This window comes from Alosa alosa, chromosome 4 (genome assembly GCF_017589495.1).
Source record: "Alosa alosa isolate M-15738 ecotype Scorff River chromosome 4, AALO_Geno_1.1, whole genome shotgun sequence".
NCBI lineage: Eukaryota > Metazoa > Chordata > Actinopteri > Clupeiformes > Clupeidae > Alosa > Alosa alosa.
In genome coordinates, this window is record NC_063192.1 from 20658815 (window position 1) to 20686440 (window position 27626).

A 27626-nucleotide genomic window follows, 5' to 3' on the forward strand; every position below is an offset into this window, starting at 1 on the left:
TAGTGAGTCACATTGATACTTGATTCGGTGCCAGACAGGAAATCTATTTCTGTGGGTTTACAATATGCTTAATTTCGGTGTAGACACTTGTTCACTTTTAGGTAGCCTGTGTCCATGTCATCAATGCCTGTAGTATTCCTCAGAGTGAAAAGCGTGTGATCCAGAACAGGTTACGCTTGATTTCTGTAGTTCAGTGTAGAATCCACATATTCCTGAAGCGATTCAAGGCCCTTGAGTCAAGGGTATCTAATACATGACATGCCAAAGGAATACACATTTTCCTGTGTTACATAATACTGCTACCAATGGCTCTTTAGCCAATGATTTTGTATAAATATAGAATAAACACAGAAGGCTTATGAAATACTGTTTCTTTTATTTGTTGGCACAACTATTTTACAATCTTTAGTCCTTTCATAACAGTTTGATCTATAGTAATAAAAAGGGATTAAGAGTTTATTTTTTTATATATTACATTTTCCAGGTGACAGATTGTTGTTGTAAGGGGACTTCAACGAATTCAGTGAAATAATTAATGGATATGTAAAACCTGTCCCTTTACTCAATCTCTGGCAACAGTAGAGCAACACAAGTGAATCAGGAAAAGAAAATTGCTTTATGACAATCTTGTTTCAGTAAACCACCCCTAGATGGGGTGAGGTACCACGTGATTCAAATGGAGAAAGCTAAAAGTTCCAGACTTGTATTACTTGTGTCATTGAATCAGTTTGTAAAGGAGCCTTTGTCTGTCACCATTAGGGTTGATGGTTCATCTCCCAGTCTCCAGAGCAATGACTACTGTTGAGGATGACTACAAAACTGCAAGTACAACAGGACTTTTTTTAAATTTTCTTATGTGTCGTGTAATTTCCAACATGGTGCTCACAAAGGCAGAAGTGCTATGGCCCTTTTTCACAACAGCCATTTGACCCGGTAGCACAGGGGTTACAAAACACCTCAGTGAAGTCTCTGTTCAGTTTAAGTGTAGCAGAATCAGAACCTTAATTAATGTCATTAGTTACCTTGGCCTGACACATATTCCAGGTCATGGCTTCTGTGGAAAAGGTCCATAGGGACAGCTGTGTGATCAGTGCGAGACTGAAAACTGCTTTTTTGGATGACCATTTTCATGTAGGTCAACCATGGAGGACACGTTTAAACAGATTGTACATGTTCAGTCACTATAACTGCCCTGATCGAGAGTACAGTTCCAATTATATTTTTGTTGGTATATATATATATATATATATTGACCCAGCAATGTGATGGGAGAAGATGGATTACAACCACAATCATGAGTCTTTTCATATTGACAATCTGCAATGTTAAAACATTTCTACACATAATTTTGACATGTGTATGCTTCAAATGTTCACCATGTGAAATGCTGCCAGTGAAGACAAGCTTCTTCTTATAATCAACCAATTCACTGAGAAATGTGCTGAATGTTGGATTATGCCCATCAAGTATAACTATACACAAAGACTTATAACAGGTGGAATTACCTCAGTGTAATCTGATTGGAGCAACTAAAAGCTTCACGTTTCTGAAGAGATTCAAGGGTACCATTTTACAAAACTCCTTGATTTATCTGAACACTTATGAAACAATGTAATTATTATGGATTTGTGCTCCTAGTTATCAAAACAATTACAGATATGGGACAAAGATTTGAAGTTACCTTAACAAGACCATATTATTATGTACTAGATGAAGTGCTCTACAGATACAATATTCTGCTTAATGGACTCTCTGAAAACATGAGGCTAATCATGAGCATTTGAATGAGTTCATTTTTACTTTACTGTGAACCTGTTAAGGAGAAAGGCCACATGGATTTCAGGGGAAAAAAAAACTAGAACAAGCAACTCCATCAGAATCCCACAGGGTGAAAATGTGGCAAAATGGATAAGAGTGGAAAGAAACAAATAAGTTGTATGAATAAGTCTGGTTAACCACATTATTGTCTCACACAATTACTATTACTAAACTGCCGAGTCAGTATACATAAAGAGCTTATTGGCACATGTGTATGCTAGCAGTTTACTGCTTTCATTTTGTGGCTTACTCCTTCAAGATACAGTGCACTACCCACTGTATTCCTGTAGATGTCAGTATTTTATTGTGTGCTCTTAATTCAACTAAATATGATGTAACGGAATTATTTCAAATTAGAAACTTGTCCATGTTACATTTCACAGTGGATTAGATGCATTAATTATCAAAATGTCTATGTTAAAGTAACATCCAATACTTTATATTATATGTTTCAAGGATGGTGAATTAAATAGAAAAATAACACATAAAACTCAGACCCCTGGAGATCCATCAATGGAATTTGCTTGTCCATGTAGCACAAAATAAGTAACTGAAAAGAATGCGAATGAGTTGGTCACCCTTAAATTCTACCAATTTTGGGGGGGATTTTGTATTTAACTGAGAACAATCATTTGAATCCTTTATTGTGTTTTGTATTTCACTGAGAACAGACACACTATACTGGACTCTACTGGCATGCAGACCAGTAAATTGTGTCTAGACTAATTGGGGGGGGATCCATTGGCTTTTCAAACTACTTGCTTTTAGGATAAATTACTTGATGAATGTCTCTTGTCCAGATGTATGAATGACAATGATTACAGTGGTCATAAATCAGCTCACCATCTTTCCCATATTTTGAAATACCAGACCAACAGTCATGGAGCCAATGTGATATTTGGATTCTCCAAGATGAAGCAGATAACGGATATCACCAACATCATGATAATGTGGAATCATTTAAGTGAGATAGTAGCTTAGTTATGGGCGGACCTTTTTATGGTGGTTATAGGGAAACATTGCCTCTATCATACTTCCTCTCCAGAGGACCAGTCACACTTTTCTGGGGTTTTTTTTGCGCCCGTGTATGAAATGTGCTTGAGACCTTCACCGCTTTAAAAATCCTTCCTGACCAGTGAGAAGTAAAACTACAAACAGACATAATGTTTGAATGTTCTCTTCTATAAGGTTTTGATTAAATGCTGTGATAAATCTTATGTTGTGAGAATCTAAGTTAACCTTTTTTTCTTTTTAGCTCATTTACATATAATGTCCTGGTGAACCACCAGCTGTTTGTGATTACCGATACGGCAGCAAGCAGACACTATCTCCTTGTTTTTGACTTGGTGCCAGAAGCAGGATCCAATCCATTTTTGGACCAATTCCTCTTTTAAACCAGTACAGTTTACAATTTCCTACAAATATTTCACAAATTAGATTGCTGTGGATATAAGCTGGTACAACTGCAAGATAGCCCATATTCCATGTTATGAACTTTTGTCTTCAGACATGCAATGGGGATGTGTTTCTCAGTATGGGTAAAGAGAAACTTGGCAGGGAATATGGTGAAACTATTTTGCTCTACTATATGCAGCAAGGACCCTATCCATTAGAATATATAAAGCAGTTATAACTGCATAAGCTGTGACAAATATTTAGTTGGGAAATTATTTTACAAGCTCACATTCTTTTCACTTTTGTCTGACTTCAACAGTCAGGTTGAAATAAAATTTAGATTAAAAACATGAAAATAATATGTAATATGGTAAATTGTGGGAAAAGTTCAAATTCATCAGTTTATGTTTGAGAAGGGTGTCCACATAAGCATTTGATCTATCAAGAAATATAAATTACAAACAAAATACCTAGAAATATTGTTAAGACAAAAATAAGAAAAGTGCCTTCCAAGAGATCAAATTTATCTAGTCAAAAAATAACCAGAGATATCCAGTGTTCGATGGGAGACTACTACAATCACAGTGTAAACATTTGATTTGAATATCAAAATGGCTGAAACCATGTAAAAAGCAAACTGTGTCTATCCCCATCATGTGCCGTGTGAGAAGACCAAAACGCAGCCGAGTGCTTTCACTGCCCCATTGAGTTGGCTGCCCTCTCACCCGTTCCCTGGCATGAGCACAAGTCACCTCACCAAGCCACACACACACACAGAACAGACACAAACTGACCATCATACACACAAATACCATCAAACAAAACATGGACGCACGCACGCGCACACACACACACACACACTCCAAGTGGTCACGTTATAGTAGACAAGTAAATCTTCATCATCGGCCATAATCATTGTAATACTAATAAAATAAATAAATAATTATGCTACAGATAAGTACATGAGTAAAACAACAGGATGGGTGAGGAACTGGGGGTTGGTAATGTTCATGTGAGGACCAAGACTGTGGTGTGTAGGTACTATGTAGAGGCATTGTTTTAGCAAGTGCAGTTGAACATACAGTATGAACAACTACTATGCAACAAACATACCATGCAGGCCCAGCACCACCTAAGTCCTGCCCACACGGAGATAGAAAAAGGACTTAACCAACCAATGGGTCTGAATAACACATAAGGCTCATCGCTATTCATGTACTTTTTTTTGTTGTTGTCGTCGTTTGCTTGTTAGTGGTCATCAAAAATATTTTTAGAATCTGAAACAGGTTTAAAAGTTTGAAATAATGGCCGGTTGAATATAACTACTTCAGTTCATAAACCTTGACCTTGAAAGACCTCTAAAGGAATTAGACAAAAAAGCTGAGCTGGATTAATGGGTTTAAGCCAAAAAAAGACTGGTGACATAAATGGTCAGGGAAATTGTGTATCTATACTAAATCAAATCATTACTCCTCCTATGCATTATTTTTCACACATCTAATTTCAACGACCATATATATATAAAATAAAAAAAATCAAAATCTCAGAACAGTGAGGAGCTTAAGTAATACCACTGTGGACATCTTGTATTTTCGGTGCATCGGATCCTGAAACCTTTCAAAGCTAAAGAAGTATTAGTTTAATTTAATGAACAATTATTTTGCACCCTCCTCAATACAAAAGTGTACACTGTGATTGATTAATACTGTAATAGTGACAACTGCAGAGGGACTGACGTGACTTTCACCAAAAACAGGGCATGAATCAGATGTTTGTGACTTCGATTTCACAGCAAGAGCCAAGTTTAGAGTCAACAATAAATTTGGAGAGGGTTTAGAACAAAAGGAAAATGACCCTCTACTACTTTCAATTCAACTGTAAATGTCCAATTAGCATCAAATCAGAGCAATTACATGTGCACAATAATCTTATTTTCTCTCCAATCACATACCGCAAATATAAGACTTTTTTTTTTTATGGTAAGACAATTGAATACCCGTGCTCATGCAACAACAACAAAAAAATAAAAACACTTCCCCAGGAACCCATTCACACAGACATATGAAGAGCATATCTACAGGAGATGACAGAGGAAAAAACAATAGAAAAAAAGAAGGGGAAAAAAGAACATAAAATGTTTTAAAAGACCCTATAAAAGTATCTTCATAACGCATCAGGCTCATACCACTACTTTATAACAAGACAGTAACACAGAAGTTGCATTCAACAAACCTTGCGTTTGGGAAGATGTTAGGGGTTAAAGAGGATGAGGGAAGTGGGACATTTCATGCAATTTTTCATAAGAAGAAAAAGGGCAAGAAAAAATTTCTTAACATTCCATTTACAAAGTAATAACGTCTTCGTCCAGCATGAAGTCAGTACGTTCACTCTGGCACCAGAAGGCTGGCAAGGCAAACATCTTTTGCTGTTGGTGTTGTACTCAGTGTGTACTTGAAGTTTTTTTCATTTTTTTAAGAAACAGAATAGGAAGTAGCACTAGTAGTATGAAGAGTAGGAGAGGAAGGAAGAAGAGTAGAGAGCCGAACTGGACTAAATAAGAAAAAAAGAGTAGAGAATTGGAGGCCTCTCCTGAAGTTTTCTTGTTGTTTTGTTGTTTGCTATTGTGCTTGTTGTTGTTGTTGTATTAGTTATCTGATACCCGAGAGGGAGCTCTGATTGATGTTGTAGGTGGCTACGAGGGTTGTCCCATTGCTGGTCAGGCAGTCCTGCTGAAGGGCCTCAAAGTATGAGGCCTGCACAGGCTTGTGGCACTGCAGCACACGTCGGGCGTCGTCTGTTTTGAACCATTCCCTTTTTCTCCCTGTGGACGCAAAACAGCAATGACGCTCACTCACACACTCACTCGTTTCACTCTCACACGCCACCAGTGCGCCAGTTCAATGCTTTGGCGTACTTTGGGGCAGCCATGGCCCACTGGTTAGCACTCTGGACTTGTAACCGGAGGGTTGCCGGTTTGAGCCCCGACCAGTGGGCCGCAGCTGAAGTGCCCTTGAGCAAGGCACCTAACCCCTCACTGCTCCCAGAGCGCCGCCGTTGTAGCAGGCAGCTCACTGCGCCAGGATTAGTGTGTGCTTCACCTCACTGTGTGTACACTGTGTGCTGTTTGTGTTTCACTAATTCACCGATTGGGTTAAATGCAGAGATCAAATTTCCCTCACGGGATCAAAAAAGTATATATAATTTTTTTTTTTTAATAATAATAATAATTTTTTAATAATACTCTCATAGGATGTAAAATTCATAGCTGAGACCAGTGCACAGGTTTGGTTTTTCATTGGCGCATTTCTGTAAATGATATCTGGCTTGAAATGTCATTTAGATATCAAATTAGTTGAAGTGTATTTGTCACAAACTGAGTATGTGCACATACTGAGTATGTGCAAATTACATCTACAAGCAACAGATCTGAGTATAACATAAAGAGTGGCTTGCACGTACCAATATTTACAGAGTCCTCCCAATCCTCCAAGACCTCGGTTACGATGAGAACATAGACGTATGTTCTGTGCTTCCTGTCTCGGTTCTGGAGTAGAAAGTAGGAAGAGTGTCATCAAAAGCTATTACCAAGATAAAATGATGTTCTGAAGAAAAGAAGCCAAGAGCTGTGAGACTGTGCCAGAAAGTACAATAATTCAGCATCTTACATGGTCCACATGAAAATTAAAAAGGTTTAGAACCTTTAGAATTGTTTTTTATAAAACTGGTGGGGTCCTTGTCCCAGGATAATTTTTATCAGTTGCTTGTTCTGACATCTACCATGCCCAATTTCAAACCTAGCACATTTGACAACAAATTATGTGTTATCCTCATAGTATAATCCTCATAGTAATGGAAAAAATAAGAAATAAACAATGTAAAAGAATGTCTGAATTTTTCTGCTTAGTTTCTTGGGTGCTCTACAGACAGACATTAAAAATTGTCTTTGTGATTTCATTTCAAGTAACAGTATGCTATTTACAGGCAAAACAAGTTAATGTAACGGGTTAAGTCAAACCAAGGGACGCAAAAAAAACAAAAAACAAATCATACAATATTTACCAAAAAACATGATTTTACTCTGAATAAATAGGTCTAATGTCATCAGGAAAATATATTTAATTCTAAAAATAACAAATGTTTGTTAAGAAAAAATTACAAACAGCAAGAGTTAAAACAATCAAACAGCAAGAGGTAAAACAGTTTCATAGAATGACCCATAAACAAATGGACCTTACCTCAAAAATTCCTACTAATCGGCCTAATGTCCCCTTGACTCCAGCCTAGAGGGGAAACAGAGGGCATAACATTCTTTAAGAAAAAAACAGGGAGTAGCTACAACCAAATAAATCTGCAACCCAATTAGTATGGGCTATAAATGAAGTCTGCTGCAAATGTTATGAAGTTCTCCCTGTTGTTGTTGAGATGTGTGTGTTCATGGTATGAAAAAAAAAAATCAAAATAAATGGCAAGTTCCTATATTCAACTATCAGAATACCATCAGCCAAATTGGCTAGCAACAAATAGAAGCATTAGGGTTAATGCCAACCAATGTCTGGTTCTGAAACATGAGGTGGCCTCCATCCTCATATGAATGGCAACAGGAATGGAAAAGGGCCAGGATTAGCTAGCAGTGGCGTCACTTATGTTCCCTGGTCCTTGGGGTTACAGTTTCACATTAGCCTATTTATACAGCTACTCATATAACTGCGAGAGAATGGCACATCACAAGATGCACTGGGCCCTTACTTTGTGTGAAAAGGCTACAAATGGACAAACACACTTACAAGTAGCCTAAACTTAGGGTGCTGGACCAAAGGAAAAGCCACAGTAATAATGGCAAAAAAGTCTGCACACCCTTAGCTCCCGAGCAAACATTTAATTATGATTTGGGGCAAGCCTTTCCTTAGACTAACTTATTTGTGTATAAAAAATGGTTAAAAGTTCAAAGACAGATTAAAGTTGTTGAGAGGAAGCAGAGTCTGATCATCCTCGCACAAATAGCTCTAAAAAGGTGTCTGCATTGTACGGATAAGAACTAAGGGTCAAATGAGGACCAGCCTGAATCAGACATCTAGGAAATGTTTCAGGGGAAGAAAATGTTCTAAAATGGGGTTCAAACAAAACAAAAACGCCCACAAAATGAACCGCTAATCATTTAGGGAAAGCAGGCACAGCTACCACGAACTTCTCTGTGAAGAATTCTGAAGGCCACACCACAAGAGAATAATTACAACCCAACTCAACCCACTCATGTGACTGTAAGTAGTGTTTCAACGATTCACAGCTCACAACATAACATACACTGAAGATCAATTACCCTTCGCATTCAGCAGATAATGGTGTCAGTCTATATTTACAGACACTTGCTTTAGTTCATTTCTATGGAAGGACAATTTCATGGAAAAATGAACGGGAATGATTAATATCACAAGATAGTAATAGACAGCACTAAACAGAAGGGGGGGCATGTTATAGATAAATGGTTCTCTCATTTCAGATTAAACACCACATACCAATCTAAGAGTATCTAGAGAGAACTGTGAAAGGAGTCTTTTCAGTTCTCTTTTTAGGGCTATTTTACTGAGAATCTGTGCCCAATTAGTTTAGTCTTGTGGCAATGAAAAAGCACACCATGATCCTCAGTTACACTTGTCATTTTGTTCGCTTCCCTTCCATATAACATCAAACCACGATTAATCCGCACAGCCAGATACTCAGCCGCCCGACTCCTCACCTGCACTAAAAAACGTGAACATATCACCCCAGTTCTGGCTTCACTCCACTGGCTCCCCATCCACTACCGCATCAATTTCAAACTCCTCTTGACTGTATACAAAATCTCTCCATGGTCTGGCCCCCACCTACCTGTCTGATCTTCTACACCAGGGGTCCCCAACCTTTTATGTACCATGGACTGGTTTGATTCCTTTTTTTTTTTCCACGGACCGGCGGCGGGGGGGGGGGTTCCATGTTCCATATGTGTTGTGCATGCATTACTTGAAAAGAACTAGCTCCAGTTATTTATGAACAGTGAAGGTAACGATCTCTTAAACATGTGAAAAATGTGAACTTGAAGAAGTGAAAATTGAACAATATGACCTATGAATATTGAACAACTTGAAGCTACATCTATAGCCTACGTGTGAACATGCTTAACAAAATATGGGAACAAAACATGGGAACTAAACGTGCATTACGAATATAATCAGTGGGAGCCCTGCTTATGGAATGATGGAAGACAGTGATACCCTCAGTGTGTTTGAAATGTCCAGTCGATTGCGCAATTTGGTCTTAGTTGCAGTCATTGCGAAAACCCGCCTCGTGGTGGGGAAATGGTAGCAACGCCTTCAGCTTTTACGGCTATCTCGACATTCTGCTTTGTTATTGATCCAAAACCCGCCAGAGAGGTTTCCTTATAGACACTCTTATGACCACCGCCATTTGCAATTTCGATCAACTGCTCTTCCTCCTGCGCTGACAAGTTAGGACTATTTGGGATATTGACAAATGGGTTATGGACCCACTCATTGGTTTGCCGTGGATCTTTGGAGTATGGGAAGTAACGCCAAACTCATTTGAAAGCGCCAACAAGGTGATCGCGCACCAGCTGCGAAAAGAAAGGGCCCTGCCTCAGTCTCTCCCAAAACCCCCACTACTGTTTGGAACATATCAAATACACCCGGTCCACTCGTCGTCCCCACAAATCAAGCTTGGCTTTAAATGCAGCGACTTTATCTGCCAGTTTAAAGACAGTCGCCATTCTCCCCTGGAGTGACCGGTTGAGGTCATTAAGCAATCCGAATATGTCACACAGGTAAGCGAAGTTTTGACACCCAGTCCTCATCACTAAAATGTGCAGCTTTTTTCTGTAAGAAATCTCTGCGGCGGCTCTCTCAACTCAAACACTCTGGCCAGTGACCTGCTAAAGATGCTTGTTTTTGTTGCTCATTCTAGCAGTTTAGCTAACTTCGTGGTGACATACCGCTCGCCAAGAACTGATCAAGTGAAGTGAGCTGACCTGAGGCTGCGCGAGCTGAAGGCAATATGTAAAAGTGTTGAAGGCGGGACAGACAGACGAAGAAAATAGACCTTGCAAAATGCAAACATGCGTGCAATCAAACAACTGCATATAGGCCTATGCCATGTAAAAACGTGACATTATTGCGAATTAAATTTAGTTTTTTTTTAAAACTCATGTCGTAGGCTACGGCCCGGTTAGGAATGTCCCGCGACCCGGTACCGGTCCGCGGCCCGGTGGTTGGGGACCGCTGTTCTACACCACCATTCCCCTTCCAGAGCACTACGGTCAGCAGACCAACTGCGGCTGGAAGAACCCAGGGCGAGGCTGAAAACTAGGGGGGACAGAGCCTTTTCAGTGGCAGCCCCTAGACTCTGGAACTGCCTCCCCCTCCACATCTGTTCAGCTCAGTCTCTAAATGTTTTTAAGTCCCTTTTAAAGACCCACCTCTTTTCACTTGCCTTTGGCTAGTGTCTCCCTTTATGCCCCAGTTTTAGTTTTAAATGTTCTTTTTTCTGCTTTTCTTAATTTATTTTAACTGTAGCCCTTTTTGTTTTGTTTTTGTGCCTTCCTGTTTTTATTTATTGCACTTTATTGTGAAGCACTTTGGTGCAGCTAAGCCGTCTGTAAATGCGCTTTATAAATAAATTTGACATTGACATTGACAAAATTTTAACTGAATCATGGGCTGTATTCTCAATAGATCGCCCCTGAAGCTTTAGCTATAACTCTCATGTGTAGCCCTATGAGATAACTTACTCGGCTAGACTAGCAAGTCTACCTGTGTGAGTCCACCAAGCAAGAACACTGACCAGGTAAACAGTCCTATTCACCCTAAGCACCAGTCACTAAAATGTATGTACTTCCACTCTTTTCCTCTTCTCTCAAAAATCTGGATAACATCTGATCATCGCAACAATCCTTACCCATGTACGAAATGCATTATGCAATCTCTGTTGAGTTGTGGAGCTGCCAGAAGTCTGCTGTTAAAGCTGATTTCAGCCATGCCTATGTAAAACCAGCTATGCGTTGAGATAGGGAGTTGGAGGGGACTGTCTAGTTTCTAACAAACGGAAATTAACTCAACTGTTGCCTCCAAGCAAATACCCTTTTTTTCTAACACCATGGTTCTGTTATGGTGTCTTCTCCAGTAAGACCCTATGCTTCTCATTTACCATCCACTAGGACAAATGGGTGTCGGCAAAGAACTTGACCTCATTTGAAACTGTACCACAATCAGCTTAACGGTCACGACTGCACCTCTCTGACCATTATTTCATTCCCTTTCACTCTATGCCTGCCGTCTGTTCCACCACCTATGTTCTTGTTCCACAAAACCCACCTCCCACCCACTTTTCGCAAGTGGTTGCCTCCACACACTACCTCTGGTCCTGACATTTCCCTCACTAGCCTGTTGAGGATTAGTCACAAATATGTGATTAGAATGTTTGCGAACTGAGTTCTTCATTATGATGAGACAATTACCCTCAGAGATTTTCACCATAGACTCAGAGCCATATAAAGGTAGAGTTGCGACAATGGGTGTTCAAAATTCGTTAAGGTCACGTGGTTCATGTAAACTTCAAATAGTTCCCGGAAGTGATTGACAATGGATTAGAATGCATTAAATAGGCTACTGTTCAATGATAGACAGAGCCACGAGTTTGGGTAATTGATAATAATAAATAATCAATAAATGCATTGATATACAATATTTATAACACAGTGTAATTATTGTGTAAACTATGTAGTTATCCTACCATTACAACAATATTAAATTAAATTCCAGACCTTATATCTTAGCCTGCTATATAAGGTGACCTTTTTTTCCGCCCTTTTACGTATGTGTCACTTAATATTAATTTCTGTACAAAACCAAGACGGGAGATTCTTTAGAAAACGCAATAGCACCCACCCCATAAGTGTAGCCTAGGCCTATCTACATGATCGTTATAAAAAAATGACCTACTACGTGACTCAAGAGCTGTAAACAGTGGTTTTGAGACTGCGTGTAGCCTACAAAAGCGCATGGAGGTTTTAATTTTGCAACGAGAAACTGTAACACAGCTAGTCTAAGTCTAACATTAACTTGTTTGAGTTTTCTCCCCAACGTTTTCTCTGGTTGTTCTTCACTGATCTGAGATAATGAGCGAACTACCTGAAGTAGCTAGCGTCTCGGGAGAATAAAAAAAAAGTTTAAAAGTTGTCTAACATCTCTCCAGTGTAATGGTGGGCATGTTAAGTTAACCGTAGCATTACCTACACAGTAACCCCATGGTAATGCGATGCGAGTGATCATAATAACATATAAAACGTGATATAGTCATTGATAAATAACCAGGCTATGAACTCATAAACAACAGCATTTTGCAGGGCTTGAAAACAAAATTATTTTTCAAACGTTCCGTTCCGAACGGTTCAGGTAGGCCTATGTTTAACGTTTTCGTTCTTGCATGCGTTCCGCCACCAACATATCGGTCCTGAACCGTTCGAACGCAAAATATCGTTCGTTCTAAAGTTCTGGCAGTGTTTGGCGGGCCTATCAAGTCTATTTTTGTGGACTTTACCTTAGAATAGACGCACTCATTCTTTCCCCTTGATTTAGCCTATACCGTAGCTATGCCCAAAAAATAATAAAATCACAGGCGCATCCAAAACATTCAGATGGGCTATCCATCCCATAGCCTACAGACTTACTGTAGGCCTAACCTATGCCCAGGGTAGGAATTTCACGGCGCCCCGACGCCATGGCCGTCGTGAGCCCCTTTGGCGCTGGGTCGTGATGCCCCTTTGAAAATCAGAGGTTTACAGGCCACGGTGGCCTTGGTGCCCCTTCTTTCAATATTCTGCTTTAAGGCCCCACTAATAGCGATTTTATTTAGCCTGTGGCCTGTCAAAATAATCTTAGCATTCACAGCGCAAATTAATTTAGTATTTTACGCAGTGGAGAAAGTGACAGTGCAAGAAAGAAAGGCCCAAATTCACCCATTCTTCTCAGTTTAACTACTCGCTGCAGTAGCCTACTCATCATCACACAGACATCACAAGTATCACATGAAAGAGCTTTTTCTCAGCTTTTAAACGATGTTAGCCGATAATTGCTGTGTTGAACGGTTCAAGATAAAAGTAAATAATATTCAATTTGATCATACATTCTACTGAAGGTTTTATGTCCATGATCTCCCTACCCATTCATATCGGTGGAATACTTCACTTAACCCTTCTTTTAACACATGACAAACCATATATAAGAATAAACCGCAGACCTTACCCGAACACAAAGGTGTAAAACAGTCCCCTGTACAGTTAGCTGTTCCAGAGTAATCCAGTTTCGAATTTGCAGTAAATTTCGACATGCATGGATGTCTCCAAATTTGGGCTTTAAGTTTTACAATGTGTTTAAATTGTTCCACATGATTTCATAATGGGCCAAATACAAAATAAATGTTACAAATATCGCCTTAGATATTGGTAAATCAGAGGACAGCTGACTAACAGTTTGTGAAAGTAGCCTTAATGATCACAAAATGCTAAGCATGCATCTAGGCTATTTGAGTTTCTTAAAGCTGAGCTGTGCTTAAATTGTTCAATACATGATTTCATAGCAGGCCAAATATAAAATAACTGTTATATGTAGCCTAGATATCTGTAATTATTAGATGATCAGAAGATTTACAGTTCTATGTAATATGTCATTTTTCATGTTTTTGTCATGTTTCATACAGTGATGCAGGGCTACTGCAGTGAATAGGCTAAATACAACTTTGATCATTTTTATATGCTATAGTTAACTTTGGCCTTGGTGCCCTGACATGTGGCCTTTGTGCCCCCCACCAAATATGCCCAACTGAAGGCCAAGTGGCCTTGCCCCCAGAATGGTGAAATTCCAAGCCTGCCTATGCCTATAAATAATTTCTAGTTTTATCCATATGGAGATCTTCAAAGGCTTGCGCTATAATTCCAATCCTGTTTATAAACCAACCTGTCTGTTGCTGACAAGGCCTATCTCAAATTTCCCGTTTAACTCTTCTACATAGAATAGGCTATAATTGCGCAAACATTTCAAATCCCGACTTTAAAACGACAAGGCGTGGACAGGCAAAATAGGCTATTACGCATATAGGCTACAAACAATTTCCAAATCAGTTTCAGTAGCCTACGCTACGAGCTGGCCTAAGATCCGGCGGCAGACGGATAGGTTACATTACAACAGCAAGACAAAATATACACATTTGGACCAAAGGTCCATTTATTCCTTTTTTTTTTCAAACTGCAGAAATCAGTACAATACTACAGTAGTTGGCTACATAGCGGCTTGTTAGCTCACATTAACAGTGTAGATGCGGGCTTGTTTTTCGCACAACCGGAAATAGTCTCCCTGACATAGGATATGCTTTTGTGAAATTTTATAAAATATAGAGAACGAAAAAAAAAAACGTTATTAACCGGTTTTGTGGATTTCAGAATAACGTTTCTGTTCCGGAACAGTTGAAGACCATCTTGTTTTCGTTTCCATTTCCGCTCCTCGTAAAATTACGTAAAATTCCATTCGTTTTCGGTTTTCGTTTTCGTTCCTTGAACCGGTTCGGAGCCCTGGCATTTTGTCACCGTTTGTCATTCACCGTGCTCTGAATACAGCATTAAGATGTAGGCTAAAGAGCTTGAGATTCAGAGAACCTGCATGGTTGTGCTCATCCTGTCAGAAAATAGCAATTTAATCAGTGATCATGCATTATATCAGCGCAAGCTTGGTTTGAAACTGGTTTCTAGGGATGGGGTTTACACGATCCTTCACTGGGCTAGTGCCTGCTGTGTTAATATGACCGTGCTGATGCTAACAGCTGCAGCTCCCTCAAATCTATATAGGTTCCAGGGTTCTCAAGTTTTGAGCTCAGCTTGGAGTGAGATTATTAACTCATTGAGTGCCAAAAACATAATATTACGTTTTTAGCTTTTTTTTAAAAAATTACGAAACTAGACACTCTAACACACCTTATATGTGATTTTGGGAACTCTGTGATGAATGGAAATGAAATATATGACGATCGAAAACTCATGAAAACGCACAATCTGGACATTTTATCATAACATGGTTGCCGCTTTGGGTCGAATCAGTGACGCATGCACGTCAGGTCAAAACCAGGCCATTTTCGTGGGTCTATCACTAGGTGGCAGTCTCGCTGATCACTTCCCGGAAAGTTTACACAAGTAAGTAACAGGCAACACTTCATATTTCATGAAAGACGTTATATATCTATTTCTAGAAAAAACCGTGATTTTGATGAAAACTAGCCACTGTTTAGCTTGGGATTTCACAGGCGTGTAGAAATACACGGTTTGCACCCACCGAGAGCTTAAAGTTTCACCTTTTAATTGAGCTATTGTTTGTGTTCATAGCTATAACACAGAATATGCTGTGGCTGTACAAAAATCATCAACAATGGTCTAGATTGCTGGCACTCTAGCACTTTCGGGACAAAGCTCCCGAAAACAGCTTGGCATTCAATGAGTTAAAATAAGTGTGTAAAACTTGTGCACTATGTAGCAAAAGGTGTGCACACATGGGCGGATTATCAGATGTGAAATGGGTCCCCCAGGCACAGATGTGAACAGATGTGAAATTCAAAAGGTTGGTAACTCTGGTAGGTCTGGGTCTGGGGGCATGCTCCCCCAGAAGATTTTTTTTTTAAATAACCCCTTAAATAACAACTTCTGGTGAGATTTTTGGAAAGAAGCATTAACACTTTGAGACCTTGACTTTGTCATTGTATACATCCTATATCTTGTTTATTTTCCAGGACAGTCTGGGATTTGTACCCATCTTGCATAGCTTATGTCTCTTATGTCAGTCTTTATATCAAGGGGAAACCATTTGTGTTTTTATGCCACCAGGAAGCATGTCAGTAGAAATAACTTTTGATATTTAGTCACTCAGTACATATATCTCGTAAATTGGTGAGCCATAGAATATCCCACCGTCAAGATTATTATATTTGAAAAGGACAGCAAGTTCATTATTTTGGGTTGCTATTACATTATGGTGGTTGGCAGCTCATTGTCTGCAGCAGAACTGTATCTTTAGAAAACAAAATATGTGTAGTATACTCGCTCACATTGATAACACTCATTGATAAGCTAATTTCATTCATTGTTGACATGGTCCATGGAGGCTCAGACGGGTGTCCCGGGACCTGATGAACACGCCGCTAAAAAGCACACGAGTGCGAAAGTTGCAGCCGTGACGACAGGGAAAATGCAGGCAGCCACGACAGCAATAGGTCGTATAAAATGAACGTCGCTGATGTCTGGCTTGCACAAAGCTACAACGACACTTCATTATGTTTTCTTAATGTCCGACAGTTTAGTTTAGTTTATAAATAGGAAAATAATTTTACCATAAAGTAAGCTAGGCCTACAGCGTTACAAGTGTTCGTAGAAAGGCCTGATTTACACACTGTTAAAGTGCCATAAGTAGGCTGGTTTACCAAAATGACAAGCAGTTAAATTTCTGAATAAAAATAATTTTGGTGCAGTTTTGCCATCTTAAACGTGTAACCCCATAAGCGCACAAACATAACGTGGTTTCAGGGAAGGGATGTCCTATTTTGGAATTTTACCCAGATACAACGAACACTATTTTTTGATTAGATGTCGTGAGAATATCCATGACCAATCCCACGATCACAAGTGTAGGCTACTGCTCCTAACTGAAGAAACGTTTACGTTACTGTAAGGAAATTATTATTATCATTGTATAACCATTTGTGTAAGCAGAAATATTGTTGTGCTGAGTTCTAAGAACGGAGTTCAAGTTAAATGTTGTGCTGAGTTCTAAGAACAGAGAGTACAAGTTAAGTGTGCACCCAGACAGACAGGAACTGCACCCTGTCTGTGTGTGTGTGGCTGAGATAAGAGTATGTCACAATGAAGTATCTATGTCTTGTTTCCTATTTTCTGTGTGCATCTGTACAATAAAAGACACAGCTTTTGGGCTGCAGAGTCAGAGACTGATGGTGTGAGGAATTCTTCCTTACATTAGCAGGCTCTCCTCTTGGTACCAGAGTTTGTGGGCAAAGCCATACTATGTGTTGTGGTTCTTGTATCGATTCTGATTCAATATGTTGGGGTTAAATTCCCTGACAGTTACCAACAAACTCAGCTTCACTTCACATGCTTCGCCATATAACGAACCAGCTAGCCTTGTGATAACAAAATCTTTACCTTTTGTTTAGTCCACTGAAAGTTATCCACATATCAAACGATTAAATACACAGTTATGGAGGAATTGTTTTGGGGAAGCAGCACTATATCCCACTTTTGCTGCCTTTAAGCCACTTAAATCCATAGCCTAGATGAGCATTGGCGATAATGCTACAACTTGACGTGATGGTGAAGCTAAATGCCCAAGAAACGCCACGCTATAAAAGTTGTAGGCCTACTAAACGCAAAAACTTAATGACAGCTTGTTTGTGGTGGTGTAGTGCTGCCTAATTGAAATGGGATAGGCAAGGGTTATCTTATATTCGGCTATTACGTGTGGCACATTTATTGGGCTTTTAGCCTCTTTTAATTTATTTGATGAGGAACTGATAAAGACTGAGCCGCAGAAAAGTCATAGTCGATACATAAATTGTTTATTATTATAATTAGGCTATTGATAGCCTACTATTACTTTACTACTATTACTGCTATTATTATTATTATAATTATTATTTGGATGAGGTAAAGGAATGTAAATCTGAGTCTGAAATGTTGGCTACAAACAGTCTATACTGCTGTAACTGCACTGCTGCTATTATTAATTGTTAACTTCCGGGAACTATTTGAGGCTTCCATTAGCTGCCATTGTTGGAAAAAAAATGGAACATTAGCGTCAATGGAGTTGTCGCAACTCTACCTTTATATGGCTCTGACTGAAACTATAGAGCTTTTGCGCAGAATTCTAGAAGGAACCAGGAAAATAATTCACTCCTCAGGTGTCTAGAGGTCATCACAGTCTCTCTGCTCTACACTGGGTTAATGGATAGCCTGTATCTTCTATCAGGGTTCCTACACATTTTCCATTTCAAAATTCCATACTTTTTCCATACTCAAATTTCCAAACTTCTCGGTAGATTTTTCTGACCATATTCTCGACATTGCGGCCACTTCTGGTTTGGGATAACTCAATGAAAACAAAAGGTATGGACAACTGAAGTGAATTAAAAAATGACACTTAATATTCGACCATTTAGCTTGGTCATTTTTAGTTGTATCTTGACGATGGGGACTGACAGTTAAGCTACACAACAGTAGGAATGGTTCATTATGACCTGAGTGAAGTGATTAGTACTGCAAATGCAATAGTCTGGAAACACAAATATTTCTCCATACCCTTGTTTCTTTTTTCCATACTTATCCAGACCTGGAAATTACTAAAATCAAATTCCATACTTTTCCAGGTTTTCCATACTGCGTAGGAACCCTGTTCTATCCACCGAACCTGCTGGCTCTAACAAGTTGCATCCATGCCTGATTGCCACAATGAGAAAGCTGTGTACCCATCTCAAAGCTGCTCAGAAAAAAAGACGTACATTTTCATCAACCCTGCTGGCCTCAAGGGTTATCAATCGCTCCGATCATCCTTCTCATCCAGCCTCAGTGCTGGCAAAACAATCAGATCAGATCAATCAATCAGAATCAAAGATCAGTACAAGATTTTACAATAATAAGATCAGAACACCACAGCCACTCAGAAATGATACACTTGATCCACTTGACTAAAATAATACACCTTCAAAACTCAATCAATCAATCGCTCAATCGTCCGTCCGTCCTCTGGTCAATGACAACATTTCTCTAAGTTACTCCCTCATGGTCTACATTCCATCTCTACTTAAATTTTTGTCTTGTTCTTTTCAAGAAAACAAAATAAGTAGACTTAACCCTATGAGGTCTGCTCTATTTTCAGGGCATTCTCACTACCTTTAGTTATACAGCGGGGAAAATAAATATTGAACACGTCAACATTTTTTTCAGAAAGTATACTTCCAGTGAGGCTATTTGCATGAAATTTTCACCAGACATTAGTATTAACTTAGGTAATCCACACATATAAAAAATCCAAACATTAATGTTCATAAGTAGAGTTATGAGTAAAAAAGTGTAATGCCACAGGAAAAAAGTATTGAACGCACCTACTGAAATTTCTTAAATATTTTGTGGAAAACCCTTTATTTGTAATGAGAGCTTCAAGGCATTTCCTCTATGACGAAACTAATCAGTCGCAGTATTCAGGTGTGATTTTGGCCCATTCTTTTAAACAGATAGTCTTTTAATATTGAAGATTCCAGGGGTCCCTCTTGTAAATCCTGATCTTTAGATAACTTCCAAAACTGTTGGATTTAAGTCAGGGCCTGAATTTCCTTTCTCTGAAACCAATTGAGTTTCCTTTGCTGAATGCTTTGGATCATTGTCCTGCTGGAAGGTCTAGCCATGTCTCATCCTCATTGTTCTGGTGTATGGCAAGATTCTCCCAGAAAAAATGGCTCCATTCATCATTTCTTCAACTGTATGAAGTCTGCCAGTACCATGAGTTGAAAACAGCCCCACACCGTGATGCCTCCACCTCCAAACTTCACTGTTGGTATGGTATTTTTAGGGTGATGCACAGTGCCATTTCTCCTCCAAATATGGTGTGTAGTATGACATCCAAAGAGTTAAATTTTGCTCTCACCTGACCAGAATACATTCTCTTAGTATTTCATAGGCTTGTCCAAATGTTGTGTAGCAAACTTTCAATGAGGTTCGACATGTTTTTCTTCAGTAATAGAGTCATGTGGGGTGAGCGTGCATAGAGGCCATGGCGGTGGAGTGCATTACCTATGATTTTCTCTGTAACAATTGAACCTGCTGCCTCCAAGTCTTTCTGGAGTGGTCCTTGGCTCTTAGGCTACACTTCTGACTATCCTTCTGACTTCCTGGTCAGAAATCTTGTGAGGAGATCCTGTGCATGGCCAATTGATGATGCAGTGATGTTCCTTCCACTTGCAGATAATGGCTCCAATACTGCTTACTGGATGATTCTGAAGTTTGGAAATGCATCTGTAACCAGTTCCATTGATGTTTTGCAACGATAATGTTGCAAAGGTCTTGGAAGAGCTTTTTGCTTTTACCTACCATGACATGTTTCTTGTGTGACAACTTGGTAACGAAAAACCTTTTTATAGCTCATCAATATGTACTAATCCAGCTTACATTAATTTGCACAGATAGGAGGGATAATTACTCTCTAACTATGTATAGATTCCAGCTCGATCCTTGCCATTCCTTGCCTTTGTGTACTGTTTTTTTCTTAGAGTGTTCAATACTTTTTCCCTGTACCATTCCACTTTTTAACTTATAACTCTACTTAGGGGACATTAATGTTTGGATTATTTAATATGTGTGGATTACCTAAAATTCTTTCATTTTGAAATGTATCTCACCACAGCATACTGCCAGATGGACATTCATGTGTGTGTGTAAGCCAGACTGAATCTGGCAATATAAGAACCATGGTGGAGGGAGACTTTATTTAGTGATGAAAAATTACCTTTCTGCGCTCCACATCTGTGATACAAACTTATCTGACCTGACTTGACCTGAGCATGTGCAGTAGGCTGTATGTGCACTCATGACTATTCTCTACAACAACTTTTTACTGCATTGCAATGAACAAAGTAAAGGCAAAAAGTGAGATTACGTCAGATTATGAACATGCTTTGCCATAGAGAAACACACGAAAACGTCGGGTAGGTAGAGCTATATGAAGTTATTATTTTGCCGTCACTTCGTGTGTTTTTATAACGTGATCACTTTGACCCAGAAGGATGTGCTTGGTATCAATGGATAGCTCTGTCTCCTCTTTTATCTGACATGCAATCACAGGTTCGCGAGTAATTCAAACAAGAGTAATGGGTGCGCAGGTGAACGCAGAGCGGTATAGACTGTAAATATGATGCAATTTGCTGTACCACACACTACCCCCTCCAACTCCTCCTCTCCAAATCCGAAGAACTCCTCATCGCTGTCACTGTCCCAGTTAAAATAAAAACTCCTCCATGGTCGTAAATTGACGCTACCGCAATCACAAACTCTCTGGGTGCTAGCTAGATAGCTTTGATATTTAGCATCAGCTAACTTGTTTCTTGAAGTTTGTGAATGACGTAATTAGCATATTTGTAAAACATTAACCAACCGTGATCTGTCTAGAATATGTTTACCATCATGTCAACAGCACAGTAACAATGTTTTAATTGGCTACATGTTATCGCAGCAACGAGGATGCTCCTTATCTTAGGGGGCCACATAAGATAAGAAGTGAGGACTGATCAGCGGCCTCAGATACAGTGAACCACCACACCCAGCTATTCGCATCCTCTGGGAATCTTAGGTAAAACACACTCTTGGTTTGAATCTCTGAGCGCTCCATCAATGTGCCATGGCAAGGACAAATGTCCATATACCATTGTCTCTTCATGGGGGTGCACCAAGGCCCCATGCTGGGACCGCATCTCTTTGCAGTATACACCACCTACTTGGGTCTGATTATACACTTGCATGGCTTCTCATACCATTCCTATGTAGATGAAACAACTAAATTCATCATTCCCATCACCTCAGGCATTCTTCTAGCCCAAACATGATGGGCTGTTGAACTTTATATAGCCTAAGGTAGATATGACAATACACAACAGCAACCCAAGTAAACAATGTATTTTAAGTGGAGAGACTTGTCAATACAATCATGACTAAAGAATCAATTAGGCTATAAACTACCACAGGTACTGCTAGAGCTTGGGAAAATAATCACTGCAACAATGCATTGCAATGCTATCCCTAGAAGTTCTGCATCCATGCATAAACGCATAGCAGTACAAATATGACCACTCAGTCCTGTACATCCTCTCCACAAAAATAAATCACGCTTGTCAATCTGTCTCCATCTCCTACTCTATCCCCCACTCTTGGAACTTTTGTGTATGCTTGTATGTGCATGCCTGTATGTGTGTGTTTATGTGTGTTTGCATGTGTGTGTCTGTGCATGTGCATGTGGATGTGTGTGTGTGTGTGTGTGTGTGTGTGTGCGTGCATGCATGCGTGTGTGTGTGTATGTTTGTGTGCGTGTTTGTATGTTTGTGTGCGTGTTTGCATGCGTGTGTGCCTGTGTGTGTGCGTGTGCATGTGGATGTATGTGTGCGTGCGTGCGTGCGTGCCTGCGTGTGTGTGCGCGCGTGTGTGTGGATTTGTGTGTGTACTTCAAACATACAATAACAAAAGTGATAAAATAATCTCTTTTTTACCTTTTGACTGAGATATACAACAAGGTCATAGGTTTCCCAGCAGTAAAAGCAGTAGTAGCGTGCGTATGCGTGCGTGTCTGTGCATGTGGATATGTGTGTGTGTGTGTGTGTGTATGCGTGCTTGTGTGTGTGTGTGCGTGTGTGTCTGTGCATGTGGATGGGTGCGTGTGTGCATGTGTGTGTATGCATGTGTGGTGTGTGCATGTGTGTATGCGTGTGTGGTGTTTGTGTGTGTGTGTGTGTGTGTGTGTGTGTGTGTGTGTGTGTGTGTGCATATGTGTGTGTGTGTGTGTGTGTGAATGTGTGCATATGTGTGTGTGTGTGCGAATGTGTGCATATGTGTGTGTGTGTGTGTGTGTGTGTGCATGTGTGCATATGTGTGTGTGTGTGTGCGTGCGTGTGTGTGTGTGCGTGTGTGCATATGTGTGTGTGTGCGTGTGTGTGTGTGTGCGTGTGCATGTGTGCATATGTGTGTGTGTGCGTGCGTGCGTGCGAGAGAGAAAGAGAGTGTGTGACAGTCCTGTCTTGTAGCTTCTCTCATCATCCTCTACCAGCAACCCTTCGCTCAATACCACCATGGCCCCTAGGGACTAACCAATTTATTCCCGTAAAAGTCTAGGGGTCAACATACCCACCAAGTTTCATGTGCCCCGGGAAACTTTAAAAAAACACTTTGACAATTCCTATATGACCGCCACGCTACGCCATAATTAAACTATAATTAATCATATTAAAGTATAATTAAGTAATATGGTTGCCAGCACAATTACCTTAATTCATTTAAACCCATGTACTAAACCTAATTGAAGGGCAGAGTTCAATGCAGCCTAAATGGTACCACTATTACAAATCATCTTTGCCTTTGCTTTTTATGCAATGTTTTAAAAAAAGTTACATCTTTCAAAATCTTTATTCATGAACTTTGAGATTATTTTCCAATCATTACCTTTTGAATTATAATCAAACAAATTGTGAAACCAGTGAAGATTATTTCTTAGGTAATGCAGACTTACAGACTTGCTACGGTTTCTTATAACCTTTCTAATATTTGTTTTTAAGTGTTTTAATTAACATCACATCTAACAGCTAGTTGTTCGCTCCAAGGCCCCATCAAAAGTGTATGTCTACATCTATTTCTGGAGAACTGAATGGAGTGTGTGAATAAATATGGCCCATTAGCAACACACAAGAGCTCTTCAAACTTGCGTACCTGTAGGTATTATGCGCCTTAAGGAAATGGTATACTCCTCCATCACATTTGCGCGTGTTGAAGACGTGCGTCATTTTTGACGCGTTCACAAGGCATACTCCAATTTCTGTCCTGAAATTGTCCTGAATACGCGCTAGTTGATTAAGATTAGTGCCTGCGCACTACGAATTAACTGTGATACTCTGCCCCACCAACTGGTGGTGGTACGTCGAGCCTAAAAGTAGGACACTACCACTAAAGAAGCCTGAAACGCCTGAAGAATAGAAGAAGGTGGGATGTGCGAGCAATAACACACTTACGCAATAACACATTTACAGATATGAAGCAATTCATTTGTCAGGGAACACAGCTGACACATTGTCTAAGGGCTAAAATGTGTTAAACGGAGCAAAAATGTGCTCATGTGTGCAATGGAGTACCAAGCAGGGAATAGAGTAGGAAGATGACAATGGCAAACACACACATGCAACAAAACAAGACAAATTCACAACACTGAAATCATGGGAAACCTTGAGCGGGTCAAACTGCTCTAAAAACAAGTCAGTGACAGCATATTCACAATTTATGGCACCATAATGAAAAATACGATTAGCTACACTAAGAGAGTTTAATCAGTCAGACAATAGACAGGATGTGGCTGTTGTGAAAACTACACTGTAAAGAAAGTGAAAGCAAGATACTCAGTTCATAACCTGACTAACTTGGCCATTAGATACTGTACCACAACTATTTATTATTGTTGCACTCACAGAGAGAGAAAGAGAGACATTGTAGTGATGATTTTCTGGTGACTTGGCCAATGGGCACATTAACAACACCATGTTATACACAAAACAAGTACACAAGTAATACACAAAATATTCTACATGTATTCATGTAACAAATTACAAAATGGCACATGCTCCATGAAAACTATCAATTATCTTGGTTTTATTAGGACTTGCTTAAACCCATTTTGTCTACACCTACAAAAAGTCGCCCGTTTTCAAGTACTCTATTGTCTGGTGTTTGAGAATGGGCTCACTAGCTGTGGTGTTGAGTGACTGCGTCAAGAAAGCTTGTGACTTACCTCTTCACACACTTCCCGAACTGCAGCCACACTGGGCTCTTCTTCTGGTTCCATTCCCCCGCCAGGGACAATCCACTTGTCTGGATGTCGACTGCTGCTCACCAACAACACCTACAAAAAACGACAGTCAATCAACAATGAGACCAAGACATCGATCACAGATACAACCTTGGGCTGTCAGAGTGGATGTGTGATCCAGCACGTAGATTTTACTATTGACTCGACTGTTGCTTTTAAACCCGAATCCGCGGATTGTGGAGGCTCGTCGGAAGTCTTGATCATAGTAGTACGTACACTTGATCTCCACTCAGCCAACTGGCTAGGCGCACATAGATACTAGTGCTACTAACATCATACTGAACAAAACGACAATGTCTATCGAATTGAACGTCTGGCACATATCAGCAGACTCGCCGGTTAGATGCTAGCTGTTAACCTATTAGCCAATCGGATCATAGGAGTTAGGTGATACCTCGCTAGCTAAAGCTAACAACAAAAAAATATTTATGCCCAACACCGTCAACTGTGCATCCAATGACTAATATATCACACGTCCGAAATATCAGAAACTGTAGCCAAGTCCACGATACCGGTTTAAAACACTGGAAATGGGCCGTGAATTTGGAGCATCCGCTAGCACAATCGGCGTGCTAGCTACTAGCTAGCTACCGCGCTAGGCTAGCTATGGTTAGACGTTCACCCTTGTTTGGAGGCTACGACTGAGCAGAAAAATCAAACAAAGCTTACTATATCTTGTCGAGACTATTCTATGGTGTCTCTGGTTATAACCCTTATTTAATTAATTATGACAAGTGATTAACCCATGGTCAAAGACATAACACAACCAGGGTCTGACTGCCTATTACCATAAACTGCGGCCCAGACCCACCCCACAACCTCGGCCTTACCTCCTCCTCACTCTCACTTCTGAAGCACAGACAGGCGGCGCGTTTCTTGTAGCCATCTCCGTCGTAGGTGCGAGTCTGGTTCGACTTCAACTTCATCATTTCGTTAGAGAAAATTAAAATTCGAGTCTCTTGAGAGGACCGCTGCTATTGGTATATAGCCTGCTTAAAGAAACCTCGTTAAAGGCCTGAAATTACTACAAGGAACCCCTCCTTCGCTTCATGTTGATAGACCACAGAGCTTCTCTAGCACAGACGCCATTACTGTGACTACAGTCTAGTTACGTAAAGTGCGTAGTACTCTAAAAGCTCCAATGATTTTGCTATAGACGTTTAGGTTTTGTGAATACAACAATATTGGTATACTAAATAGACTAATAATTAGGCCTAGTCTTGTATAATAATATGTGCTGGTAACGTTTTATCCTATCTTCTAGTTCTAGCGAGAAAGATCAGTCAGAAAATAACTATTAAGATTTCACAATGTTGGAAACAACTATCTTACACCATGCTGCCTGGACACATTGAAGACTCATCTGACTTCTATTTTATACAATTGCGTCCTGCCATTCCTGGCAGAAATACTGATGTAGGCAGATGTTTATTGCTGGCATAGCCTACATCACCTGTAACACAGTATAGTGTTTCCAGTGAATACATGTTAGTATGGGGTTGGTGTGCTATATTTGGGTCCAACGTGGGGGTGTTTTTGGTTGGACACAAATAGTGTGTATGGGGGGGGGGGCATATTCAAAGAAGGATTAGATATAAAAAATTACTGATGTGTTCCAGGCGGTAGGTGGCCTTTCACCATTGCATCTATGACTACTGGTCCTTCAGCTTTGGTGGAATGAAAACAGCCACTTTCTGATTCTGATATCACTGCTTTCTGGCTGTCATGAACCTTTTGTTTAAACAGGCAGTGAATGCACTCCATTCCATAGCCAGGTAGGATGGTGTTACAAAGATAACCACAATATCACAGTGCAAAATGAAAGACATGGCATATAGACATGAGCAAGTCAAGTTAAGTTTATTTATATAGTGCATTTCATACACAAAGGTCATTCACTGTGCTTTACATAAAGCAGACGGTAATAACAAATAAAAACATAAAAGGACAATAGTGAAAGAATAGTTTAAAAGGTAAAGATGAGTTTTTCTAAATCATATTTTGACATCAGCCCTCTAAGTTTGTCAATATTTTTGAGGTGGTAAAAAGCTGATTTAGTTATCGCTTTCATGTGGCTGTTGAAATTTAGATCACTGTCAATGAATACACCAACTTTTTTAACAGTATCCTTTGCTTTCAACCCTTTTGTGTCAAGGACAGTTTTTCCTCCTTTTTACCAAATATAATTACTTCAGTTTTTTCTTTGTTCAGCTGAAGAACATTTTGGGACATCCAGGTGTTGATTTCATAAACACTTTTCATAACCACAATGCTGGATAGTGAAATTATCCTGCCAGTGCCATACATCCTCAATCAAATCAACTGTCTGCCAACTGTGATAACACATAGGGGAGTCAAATTGTGACAGGCATGGAGAGGATATACTGTATAGTAGTAATTATAACCTTGTGCAAAAGCCTTGGTGCACCCCAATAATTCATTTGAATTTGCTCTGCAGATCCGTTTGGCCATCCTCCAATTCACAACGATTTCAGAATAATTGCAGAAAACCCAGGAACCAAACACAACTGCTTAGCCAGCATGGGACAAGCTTTACATGATGACAGACAGGGGAGTATGGTTAGCAGTACTGTTGAATACAACTAATGGCTGCACTGAGATGACATCATCAGTATTAGATGACTAGGACGTGTATTTCCGTTGGAACTCAGCCCATGACCTATTGTCAATTGACAATCGGTTTGGTGTCAGCCA

The 27626-nt window shown here is 39.8% G+C and overlaps 1 protein-coding gene across 1 annotated transcript; it reads right to left on the reverse strand.

Annotated features, from left to right (window-relative positions):
- Positions 1-356: 356 nt before the first annotated feature.
- On the reverse strand, positions 357-26065 carry LOC125292865 (diphosphoinositol polyphosphate phosphohydrolase 1). Its single transcript, XM_048240380.1, has 5 exons — positions 25742-26065; positions 24834-24944; positions 7449-7493; positions 6673-6757; positions 357-6034 (listed from the first exon to the last, which is right to left on the reverse strand). The coding sequence occupies exons 1-5, from the start codon at positions 25838-25840 to the stop codon at positions 5862-5864; spliced, it is 513 nt and encodes a 170-aa protein (XP_048096337.1). The 5' UTR covers positions 25841-26065; the 3' UTR covers positions 357-5861.
- Between the last annotated feature and the right edge of the window lie 1561 nt (positions 26066-27626).